Below are 12,922 nucleotides of genomic sequence, written 5' to 3' on the forward strand. Positions count from 1 at the left end.
AAGGTCAACTACTGTAAAATCAGTCTGATCTTTGTCTAAAGATAAAAAATTTGATTATGAAACTATCACTTTTTTTTAAGGCTAGTAGTGCTCTTGATATACAGGTGAATTGCTCTTAAATAGTCAGAAAATAAATTGGAGATTTTCCTGGCAACTTGCGTGCCCCTGTGTACGATCTAACGTCAGCAATAACCCAGTGACTTACAGCCACCTACAAAGCAGGCATCAACAGTTCAACCAGCACCACCAGCATGCCCAAGGCTTTGCAGAATCCAGTGACCAGCACAAACTCTTGAGCACCTCCTGTCCCGAAACTTTACCCACGCCACAGCCCAGTGATTCATATCCACTCAAGTAAAGCACACTTCTAGGCCAACGGCTGCCCAGTCAAAATTCTGACTGACAAATGATAACATTCATAGATCTTTCAGCCTTCACAGTGACTTCTAGATATTAACCAACCAGCAGAACAGTGCCATAGGGAGAGATCTCTGCAGAACAGTTTTATGACTGAACACAGGATCCAAGTATTCCCTCATGCTTCTTTCACTGTAACAGTGCAAATCTGATTAATTTGACGTTATATGTATATCTAAATGTTTAACCGGTATATTTCTAGATAATTTTTCAAACAGATTGCTATACACCCCCACACACATACAGATGAAAAATAAGCAATTCCCAAACACAACTAGTGGTATTGTACAAGTTCTTAGCTCTTAGGAATAAGATTTTAAAGATTTATTCCTCTGGAGAAGTTGCCTTTATTTGTTTTAAACAGACTAAACCCAAAGTAATTTCAGCTATGGAAAAAGATGAGGAGTCAGACAGAGGGTACAGTCAAGGTCATGCAATGCAAAATAATTTCAAACTCTACCCATCTTGGTGGATGAGCTCTTAGTTAAGGATTTCTGTGGTTTAAACCTAACAGCAAGACAAATAATTATGGCTCTGTTTAGACAAAGTGTCTTACCAATAGTAAAAAAATCAGAAACACAACAAAATATGAAACCAGCTCATAGTTTACCTTTTCTTTAAGGTGCTGAGTACATGGTATTGCCATTATTGTCACCAAAACTTTCATTAGCTGCAAGCTAATTTCTTTGCAGTCTTCCTGGCATACTTCAATCAATGCTTGTACACAAGAAAGCAACTGCTCCACATAAAAGACCTATTTTTGAATAAAAGCATAAATGTATTATGTTTTTTTTACAAAATATAACATTCGCTTTAAGGGAGAGATAAGGGAAATGACAATAATAAAATCTGAGCACTGTATAGTCCCCTAAACTGGTAACATATCAACAATTTCATGTTAATTCTTTTGATTACCTACGTTCTACTTTTTATAGAATGCAATATAATCTTCCTCCCACACTATTTATTTGTATTTACCTTGTCCTGTGAACAACATAAATGACCCTGCTCTTATTCACAGTGGAACAACTGCGTGATCAAAAACATCAAAGCATTTTGGAATGCTTACCAATAGTACTTTCTCATTCTGAAGTGCAATTTGATAATTAATAATACATTTGTTATGACTCTTTCAAATATTAATCCATATTTGACGATTTTGAATGGAACAATAATGGTTAAATACATAAACAAAGAAAACCTGAGCGCCTGCTTTTATCTCAGCCAATTTATCTAATTTGATGCAATGCAATTCACGTTATCTCGATCCAACTGATACCAGTTGAAGTCAATATTGTCGTCAGTTAGTTTGCCGTAACTTCCATGATAAAGTGCATCAGATATTCCGTGAAGCTGTCAGATTACATTCAATGAACAGAATAGGCCGTTGTTACAAATTTACTTCCAAAAACTAAATCAAGCGTAGGAATAGGCTAGCTGTAAGTGTTACTACTCTCATGGACATGGTCAATCCTTAGCTAATCAGTGTCTCTGCAGCATTCGCTGTCTAAAATAGGGACAGATTGTTTTCCAAGACCAAAGGCTAGAACAATTCCGCCCAGCGCTTCAGCTGCAGATGAACGTGTCCACTGTATCTAATGCCAAATGGAAGCGGTAAGCTTAAGACCTCACAGCAATTCTGCAGATACACTTCAGGGAATGGTGATTTGAACAATCAGGTTACAGTGCTTCCAGTTGTATGAGCTGCTAATCATCACAGGCTTCACGGAGATTAAGGTTAATTCCTGCACCACTGGTGCATACTCCATTAGGGAAGAAACCTAATGAGGGAAGAACTTCAAACATATATCTTACATTGGCTCAAAAAGACAATTAAGCTAGATTCAGTCTACACACATGAATAACTCTTAAAGGGAAGTCTGGATCTGACATGAAGTCAGAGTTTTCTGAAGGCACAGCACTGGCCCTTTTTTGGCCATCTTAAAAGCAGAGGCCTAACAGACTTTTGGTGGAATGAAAGCTGAGATTTCATTTGTGGGGGAAATTGTAGGGATTCTTCTTGTGCATCTCTAACAGATTTATTTCCACATCCAAGCAATTGGAGGGGGAAAAAAATAATCATGGAAGTTAAAAATCTTCATTCCACGTTGAAGAGAATCTCTCACCTCCTTATATAGCAATTGATGAATATACTTCAAATGCAAAAATGAAAATGGTCGTCAGGCTCAGCCACCATTCAAGAGTACACTTGGCAGTAAATTTCTAATTTATAAAGGTCTTCTTCTTAGATTCTTACTTAAACAGAAACAACCAGGCTCAACAGTTTACAAAGCACGCTCCTAAATGTACGTGTAAGAGTTCTGGTACCTTCCTTTTAAAATGGAAAATAATAATACAAAACAAAAATAAGAAAGTAATATTAAGAGGGAATCTTTCTTGGGAAACCTGATGGGCCAATTACAATGGCCTGTGAAAAGTTTGCAGTCATTTTTACTGATGAGGATTGAAATACATGATCTTGTTTGGATTGTGAACACAAGGCATTTCAAAACATGGATGAAATTCTGCCTCTGGATCAGCCAAGGTAGTCCTCTCTTAGTACAGCACATACTAAACAGCTTCTTCTCTCCCTGTCATGCCTTTTCGTTTTCCTCCCACTATCTGAAGCCTTTTACAGCAGTTCTCAAACACGAACCCACATCTGCTGAGAGGATGGACTGCTAGCAAGTTTTTGGGAATCGCCGATTTGACCGTGCGACCACAACATGGCCCAGGGAGGACAGGGAAGCTCCTGTTTTCTCTCAGACACATGTCCACAACTACCTCCTGAGATAGCGTGGGGTAGGTGTGCGAGGGAGGGATAGGAATGGGAGCATTTAAGAAGAACAAGGGAAAAAGTATGTTGGAGAACCACTGGTCTAAAACTGCAGTCTGCGGTGTGTCTCCCAGTCACCCTTACCTCTTCAGACCCTTGACGAACTCCAGCTTGTGACAGTGTGTTGCCAAGATCGGTCAAATGAGGCTGTAAGATTTCTTTCGGGCTACCTCGAACCACTGCAGTTAAAACCATTATACAAGATGGCTTAGGTGTCTTTCCAAAGGCTGATGTGATTAATCTCAATGACACCTTCGGGCTGACAAACATTCCAATCAATTCTGCTGCCTTCACACACTGAAAAAAAGAACAGGAACAACCTGAGGATTTTCCTGAAAACACAAAGACCATTCAGCATATCACGGGCTTTTTCTTTTTATGATTCCAGCTGTTATTTTAAATGCTTCAGCAGTTGCCTTGTAGGCCTTTTCCACTCACTCAGTAATGATTATATGCATGAAGAAATTTTCTAGACATGTGTTCAATAAGCACATAATAAGGCGTGCAAGCACTCTTCTCAGCATCGCACAAACTTCCATGAGAAAGTAATGCACAGAAATGAAGTGCACAACTTCCAGTGTAATAAAGTCTTTAGCTTAGAATAACCAGATGTTGCAGATTTAGTGGTTTAGCATTTTGTCCTCCAAATGCTGTTCTGAGGAATGCTCTCAATATACGCACCACCCGTCTATTAAAGGCAACAACATTAAAATCCTGGAAGAGGAATTTTTTTTGTTATTGCACTGTATTTTGACACTGACATTACAGATCTGGTTTAGTGTGGAAGCACTGCAAACAGGGGAACTGCCCACTGTTTTCAGTCTCTTACTTCTTTAACTGAAAAGGCTTAAATTACTATGTATTCCACACAATACTTATGCTCTTTAATCCCAGCTCTGCCTTGCAGACATATTGGTATGTTGTATTCCACGCGAAATACTGTCACACCGGAGCCCAGCCCTGACTGACGCCCAACATTTACAATCAAGTGCACGAATAAAGATACAGTCAACTACTGTGCCATTACCTGTGCAACAGGAACATTTCCTCCTAACCCACTTATTTACTGGTTGGCTTGTTCCCCCAAGCATGAAAGCTTATTTCCCCTTTGTATATAATTTTTAGTCTATTAATTTAGCCATGGATTTTTAATTACACCTTGAATCGTGCTAGTTTTTTTAGTCTCAATGGAAGCATGTAGCCATGAATTCTATAGTTTAAATCTGCACTATGTATAACTTTATTTTCACAAGGGTGAACACTCCAACCAGTCATAACATGCTCTACGTAGACATGAACCCTCTCCTCCTCTGTATTTGCCACAGAGAAAGAAAAAGACTCTTCGAGCTCTGAAAACTGGAAAAGGACAATACAATTAAACAGTTCAATAATATGAACTGACGCATTTTTTATCTACTTATTTTAACAGGGGAAAAGAAAAAAAGAAAAAAAAAAGGATAAGAGACCATCTGGTCTTCTACTCTTATACATCTCATCAGTATTATTATGCTGGAGAAAGACATGCATATTTTCCAAGTTGATGGCTGCTCTGAAATGAGTTCTACAGTGACAAAGGACAGAGGAGATAATCACAGTATCCTGGGAAACAGCATCCCTAAGGAAATAAAAGGCATTCACAAACAAAAGTTGCTGAATCTTAAATTCTGGCACAAGGAAGAGGGAAATTAAATACAGAAACCATCTCCTAACTGGGAGTAAACCCCTTGGAAGCACCTGCGAGAAGATTAGTAGTGGAGTACTAAGAAAGAGACAAGTATGGTCAAAAAGAAGAAAGCAAAAACTACATGCTACTTGAACACATACTTTAGAATTTATATTTACAGCAGCAAGCACTAGATAGTTACAGCAACAAACACAAGAACCAGGACAGCAGGACCATGTGGGTTTACTCTTCTAATTATTTACCTTTTCTTATATATTTTATACAAGCACTAAGGAACTTGAAAGTTGCACACCCACAGTGGCATATCTCCTAGTTGAGCCCTGGGGCAGTGATTTCCTAAGGCCCGTATACCCCTTTTTGAAACAAGATTACTGCTGACAGTATTCCAGGTTTACATCTCTCTACTTTTCATCAGCGCGTGACTGGCTTATCTTACAAGCTCAATCTCACTGAAAGGCACCATGGTTAGAGATCAGACGCTGGTTCTGAAAGGGGAGGTGGAAGGGGTGGAATAGGTAGAAGGGGATAACAAAGTAAGAATTGGGGGAAGGAGACAAACAATTCAGGAAAAATTAGAGGAGAGAGACAAAAATTAGCACTGAGATAGACTAAAGACAACAAGAAACTGCAAAAAAAAAAAAAAAAAGAAGAAAAAAGGGATCATTTCAGAAATGGATTTCTCAGTTTATATAGCTCAGATGATAGCAGGAACCTAAAGAAAAGCCTGATTTAGGAAATCAGCTTTTCTGATATTGGTTGGACTACTTGCATTGAGTAAGCAGAACACATTCTTCCAATTTCCCAAAGCAATAAAATTTGCAGCTTTAAAGTAAGTTATACAGATTTTTTTTTGCTATACATATGTTCCCTTGCTTGTGTAGAAATAGGAATACATTATTTTCTCTTAAAATGGTAAAAGTGTTTGCATCACCTGTCTATCCTCTGCCAAATTTACCTAATGTCTTCAACTACACGTGTTTCTTGATACCGTTGATCAAAGTGTTGACAGCATCAACCCTTACGAAAAAGGATGCTAGTAATTCCTCACAAAAAAAAAAATTAAAAAAAAAGGCATTTTACAAGCATTAAGCAAAGTATGCAAACACTGAATATGGGTATCACATGGAATAAACATATCTCAACACTTGGTTGGATTATGCAGCAGGGGGAGATAAGTGAAATTACCTTGAAAGGGCATGACCTGCACATTTTTTTAAATGGAATTTGTTGCCCCAAGGCTTTTATACTATAATCCACTGCTTATGATTTTTAAAGAGATCATTATCAATGCTTCACGGGGTTGGCATATCAACTAAAGAGTACTTAAATAACTTTGTTATTGGTCTTCATACCAGTAAGACAAGAATACATTTATTTTAATACAGTATGTATGTATAATGTTCACATGTTTTTAACATCCATAAAAGCCTGAGCCTGATCCTTCAGTCATGGGCAATTTCCAGTGACTGAAGATAAGGTCAACTCTCAGAAGACTGACTCAAGACTGTAAAGGATAGGGTCCTTATTCAGTGTAGATACTGTAACACAGTAAACTTACATTTTTAACCACAGCACTTTCTTCATCCGAGCACGCTTGGTACAAAGTTCTGAGCAGTAGCTCCATGTGCTGTGTTATGTGATCCTCTGCATGTAGCAATAAAGTATACAGGAGCTGGGATGCTTTTATTCTTGTGCTTTCAACCCAGTCCGTTATATCATGACAGAGACCTGGAAGAATTTTGGAGAGGTTTCTTGACACAAGTTCCCGACAACCTAGTCCTGGTCGAGTCACTAGAAGAAAACAAACAAACAAAAAACAACAAAAAAGGGAAAAAGAAATATCAAAGGAAAAGTCAATGCACATTAATCCTTAGAAAAGTTTCAAGGCTTCGAGATAAGAGCTATGGGTGTCTGCTTCTGCAAGGAACAAAATATTCTAAATGCTGCCGAGGAATTCACCTGCGCAAGCTGCATTTCTTTAATATGTACTGCAGAATTTAAACTCCACAGAGCTCTCTGAAAATTTATGTATTTATTACTGGATGGTGATTTAAATTACATGTTTTAAAATGTTTACAGAAAGGGAAGAGAAAGAGAATTTTATGGATATGAGACTTTATGAATATGGGACATTACCCACTTTGGAAAACGCAGCTTAAAAGTTCCCTTCTAATTTTTATAGCAGCACAAATCCCATTAAAAAAATAAACTGAAACACACAGAGATAAAATGGTAGAAAGACTTTTGCATGCAAACATTGTGGTATCACTGAGTTAAATGTAATTTGGAGCAGGAAAGAAAGGTAGAAGTCACAAATAGTACAGGGGACACAACTGCAGTAAACCAGACAATGTCAATTCTGCCCTCTAAAGGAAAAGGTTAAAAGTTTATCTAGCAAATTAAAAGTAGAGAGGGTATTATGACTTGTACAAGTGCTGTGTAATAGATCAAGCTGACAAAACTGATATTATTTTTAAAAACACAGCTATTATACAATTTCTTTGCTAAGGCCTTTTCAGGAAAAGTGGCTCACACTGATATATCTCTGCAATCTGTTTGATTTTTATATTAAATAACACATTTCAAAGTGAACTGAAAGATTTGTTATACAGGAGTTGGGGGAAATCCCCCCCCCCAATTAAATTTCATTCATTAAGATTTTGTGGAAAGTGGGGTTTTGTTACTGTTATTTTTTGTTTTTAAGCAAAACCCCAAAGTGTTACAAATACATATTCCCTATCTCAATAGAGGATGCAGATTTCTAGAGAACTAACAAACTTAAGTTCCCCCAACAAATGTTTACTGTCCTGTCTGGTAATCATCAAATTTACATTTTAGCTCATTTATAAATCACTGAGACCAGAGAAGCAACTTGACCAATACCACGCACAACTATCAAGCCTCCACTTCCGTACTTTACACAAAGCTAGCACAAAGCGCTTTCCAAAGAACTGCAATAAACTTTTTTAGTGACTTTTTCTACAGGAGATTTTTTTTCCTTCACACTGTATTTGCTTATACAGAAGAAATCTGAAAAGTTGTTTTCTAAGAACCACCAATTTATTATTGCCACTCCCAATGTTCACATACTATTTTGAGAAAGAAACATTATTCATTATGAGGTGTCAAAAAACATTGAATGTGTGAGTACATTTTTTATTTCTGGTACAAAAGGCTTATAGAAATGCCTATGAAATGCCTAGAGTAGGAAAAAAAAATAAACAAAATTTTCGAGCATCAGGACATGAATTGCTGCTTCTTTTGTCAATGGAGGATAACATCTTGGATTATGAAAACTGACAATGAATAGCAAAAGGTCAAATAAAGAAATCGACTTGAGACAGCAAATACAGACTGGCATCCTATTCAACCCGAGGCAAAATTTTGTTTAAAGAATTTGGACCATTCTTTATCAGTAGTTCCTTCATTTCAGATGTTCAAATGCAGGCATTTATCCCTGTAGCTACTCCTGTCAAGGACTTCCCTGCTATAAACTGTCTGCACCCGTATCCTAAGGCAATGGCTGCTGCTGGAAAGCTATTCAGTTGGTTGGATGACACCAGGTACGAGCCCTGACTACTCTTCCTCTGACCTGTGATATCTGTCATCCGGAGATCAAAGCACAGGGGGGCTCGGATGTCAGGTTCATTAGCTTGACAGTTGGGCTAAGATAGTGAAGTAAAATGTACTATAAACTCACAGTTATAAAAAGATATTCCAGGATGTTGAATGAGTCAGAAGCAAGAGCCACAAAGTGTTAAAATACATCATTATCCTATTATAAAAAAACACAAATGTGTGTGGACAGGAAACATGGGGGAAGGACAGACAAAATAATAACTCATATGGTCTGTGGTAAGACACCACAAATTACTACTTGAAACTAAGGTATATTAGTGTCTTTGACAAAGTTTTGTATCTGTATGATTAAGTAGACAATCACCCTTTCCTCTCATTTTTCTTCTCTTTAGTCCCCTAAAGCCTGACTGTTAGTAGGACATACAATTTGAAAGTAAAGATAAGCATCAGGAAATTATATCTTAAAGTCACCATCAACTTGGGACTCCAGCGTGTACACGTGTCACATTCAAGCCTTAACTGGATATTCCTACCAAGCAAGATGCATGAAAAGTCAATTAAATGCAGGGCTGGAGTGTTTGTGAATTTGTGAAGTACATTTGTTACGCTAAGATGATTATTTCAGAAAGTTGACGTCACTCAATTTATAAAGTAACCGATAGAGGTCCCTTTCTAAAAAAACAATCCGCACACACGAAACCCAACACAGGCCCAGAGAAAACTGAACAAGGTAACGATATTAGCAATTAAATGATAATAACTGAAGGACTAGCACGTAAAGCCTTTGATGACCTTCACTATATGGTGATCATTACAAAATAAGTGACTGGAGCTTAGACACTCAACTTTGACAGTTTACATACATTAAAAAAATCTCTGACTGCCAAAATAAGAAATATTTTTCTGCCATCACTAGTAGAAGTAAAAGCATTCTTTACGATCGACAAAACCCTGAGGTAATATTATACATAAAATAAGGAAAAAAAGGAATTGGAAAGGATAACAGATCAACTCCACTGTCTTCAAAGCTAAACAGTTCTGTCAAACCAGTCACCATTATGAAGTGCTTCCCCTTTCATTCAAGCATTACTGAGTAAAGCAACTTTAAAAGAAAAAAGAAAAAAAAGTCTAATTTCAAAGGAGAAAGGACTCCGGAACCCACTGTCATGGAAAGGATTTTGCTGCTGGGTATTCTGTGATGTGACTGTCAGGTAGGCACAAGTCAAGCATGAACCTGTTCTTTCACACCAAAGGAGTTTTTATTCTGTTAAATATGAGTATAGAAATCAATAAACGACCCATTCAAACCCTCCCTCTCACCAAGACTCATATGCATGTTTTTAAACATTAACTATATGAACCTGAGACAGGAAACAAGCTTCAACCTACTGCAAACATATTGTATTAAAGCTACCTATAAATCATATGGTACTAAGAATTAATCTACCCGTGCTGTGTATCTTGCGTTTTTGTATATAATAAAGGAAATTATTGTTTCTGTTCCCGTGTTCTTCAGGTATGCTGGCAGATTTTAGTTAGCATCCCCATGTCTCAAAGAAATCTGAAATCATTTCACTGCAAATTTTTCTTCCATGCCAATTCTGTGGATTGTTAATGCTGTGTCTAGGTCTCATTATTTAAGGACTCAGCTCACAGGTTCTTTCATCCTGCCTTCCTTTCCGGTCCCCCCTGTGCCCATTCTCCACCCACCTGCTGGCTAACGTAGAACTTTCTGCTGCTTCTGCATCACTGCTTTCGCTCTTTTTTAGCATACGCATTTTCATTTAGTTTTTTTGGGGGGATTAATGGAAAAACTGAATGTAGTTACTGAACCAACCTTTTTAAAAAATTTAACATAAGTAATTATATATATATGCTATATATTATATTTATATATATATATGCTACCCCTATATGTTAACTAATATGACATCTTGTAATGAATATTACACATCCCATTCTGCTGTCATTACTGTACTGCAGCTCCTAGGGACTATTCAGGAAGTAAAAACCACTTTCAGTGCAACACTCACCTCCTCTGGGATAATGAGATGGTGCAACGCTAAAATCCATCTTATCCTTCAGATCGTCTTCATTCTCTTTCTCCCACTGCAAGCCTACCTTTTCCCAATAAGTCCAAGCCAGTTTCCTAGACACAAAATAAGAGTTTTATACCATCACTCCCCCAAAAGAAAAGCATTTTAAAATAAGACTTCTGGAAACTCCGACTTCTTAAATTCATCTGGAAAGACGGGAAACATTCCTGCCATTTAACCTAGGCACAGCAAGTTGAGAGTTTATGCCTCTTTTGTACTCAGTGGACAGAGGTCATCTCTTCCAAATGATAATTCTGTCTCTCTCATACCTAAAAGGACAATATAACAAAAGTTCTGAAGATAACACTACCAATTTGGGTTTAAGAAAAAAAAAAAGTTTTTTTTCCTCCAAGCAATACATCTATGAACATAGAAACATTTCCAGGCACAACTATTTAGGGAAAAAAAAAAAAAAGTAAAAGAAAGAAAAGATGTTCTGCTTACATATTTTCAGGAATTTCATCAGTAAAGCTGCCAAGTAACAAAGGAATCAGCTTGTGAAAATACGAATATCTATCTCGTAGGTGCAACAACCATTCTCCAATGACAGTTGTTACAGCGTGCCGGACCTACAGGGATACAAAAAGACTTTTAAATATGCCAAGAAAATACCAGAAAAAAAAAAAATTGCTTTTGGTATATAACACTTGGTAAGGTGCATCAACAGTCTCAGGATAAATTACAACAACCCAGGATTTCCTCACTTATGGCAAGCATCTTAAGTAACACCCAAGGTGTCATGCTCCCTCTTGTGTTCTCACTCTGGCTTAGTTAGTCTTAGACTATTTGCTGCACAAAAGCACATCTCCAAGAGGAAGACAAGATAGAGACCTAACTCGGAAAACTCTAAATTCTCATGGTTAGTTTCTCTCTGAGAATGTAAGAAATGCACATTTCTCTGGAATTTGAAACTTTTCAAGCACATCTCCAGAAGACAATTTTCTTTGTTCACTATGAAGGAAGCCCAAGTTAAACAATGTGAATACACCCACTCAAAATATTTTAGTTATGATTAGGCTGCACATTGTAAATTACTGTCTCGATTGCATGTTATGAAGGGACCAATACCGTAAGTGTTTGTTAAACATCTGGAAAGGCCATAGAATCAAGTCCCAGAGAGATTTGACAGAAGAATTTAAGACAGAATTGAAGGCACCCACTAAAAGAAAAGTGTGCCTACAAACTTCAACAAACCACAACAAGCCATCAGAATTAGACAGCAGCTGAATAGGTCACCAACCTTGGTTTTGGATAGCTTACAATCGACAAAGCCTGTATGAGATATATTTACTTATCTCAACTGAATGAATGAAAGCTGAAAACTAAGGGGGCAGGGGGGGCAGACACACCAAAAAAACCCACCCCAAAACAGATTCAAAATAAATCTAGGGAAAAAAAAAAAAAAAAAAAAGAAGAAAAACACACCTTGGGGATCTCATCAAATAATCTCTGGGCCAGATGAGACAGAACATCATCCACAGACTTTCCATTTCCAAACTGTATCACTGCTCCAGTAGCCTGAATTACATCAACGCGAACTCTGTAGTGCTGGTGTGAAATTGTTTGCATTAAGGGTTTTATCAGAGATTCTGACTGCATATGGAAGTGCTCTGTTAGGGCAGAAAGACAGAAACTTCAAACGTGCCTTTCTCTATGTGGGTGACAGATCTCGAGTGACACGATTTCTGTAACACTGAATCGCAGCCTGACAAATGTTGCTGAATTCATCCAACATTCAGATTTAACTTTATACTATATTAGAGCTGAACACCAGCACACTCGGCCTCCTCCAACCCCCTCCTCCCACTATTACCCCCATGCTGTAACTGCTCAGCATCCACCCCTGGCACGGTTCCTCTCCAACAGATCCTCCAAGGCCTGCAAGGCGCACCTCGGAGGATGTGTGCAGCTTCTCATCTCTCTTGCTCTCTCCCAGCTGCATCCCTGTAACCTCCCATCGGTCCCTACCCCTGCCCCTGACCCCCAGGAGGCTGCAGGCTCACATGGGCCCACCGCTCCCCCCGGCGCCCATCCCCAGGCCCCACCTGGCATGGCCTGGGCGCAGGCCACGGCGCACCTGCAACTTTCCCGCCTGACCTCGGCATATTGGTCGAGGAGGGTGGCCTGGAGGATGCGGATAACCTCGGTGAGGTAGGGGACCACGGCGGCCCCGCAGCGCCGCAGCAGCAGGCTCAGGAGCTGGAGCAGGCCGAGGCGCAGCTCCTCGCTGGGCTCAGAGCCCTGCGGCGGGCAGAGGCGCTGGGCCAGGGCCGGCAGGAGGACGGGCAGCGCCTCGCCGGGCCGGTCGCC

General features: G+C 38.8%; 1 protein-coding gene across 1 annotated transcript in view; it reads right to left on the reverse strand.

Annotated features, from left to right (window-relative positions):
* Window positions 1-12,922, reverse strand: part of HEATR2 (HEAT repeat containing 2) — a gene marked incomplete at its 5' end in the record, with an annotated part of 29,264 nt that extends 16,342 nt beyond the window's left edge. Inside the window, 7 exons of the mRNA XM_009886153.1 lie at window positions 1,028-1,171; window positions 3,338-3,550; window positions 6,496-6,728; window positions 10,550-10,665; window positions 11,057-11,181; window positions 12,038-12,222; window positions 12,658-12,922. Coding sequence (XP_009884455.1) covers window positions 1,028-1,171; window positions 3,338-3,550; window positions 6,496-6,728; window positions 10,550-10,665; window positions 11,057-11,181; window positions 12,038-12,222; window positions 12,658-12,922 — 1,281 coding nt within the window. The remainder of the gene's footprint in view (window positions 1-1,027; window positions 1,172-3,337; window positions 3,551-6,495; window positions 6,729-10,549; window positions 10,666-11,056; window positions 11,182-12,037; window positions 12,223-12,657) is intronic.

This window comes from Charadrius vociferus, unplaced genomic scaffold (genome assembly GCF_000708025.1).
Source record: "Charadrius vociferus isolate BGI_N301 unplaced genomic scaffold, ASM70802v2 scaffold430, whole genome shotgun sequence".
Classification (NCBI taxonomy): Eukaryota; Metazoa; Chordata; class Aves; order Charadriiformes; family Charadriidae; genus Charadrius; species Charadrius vociferus.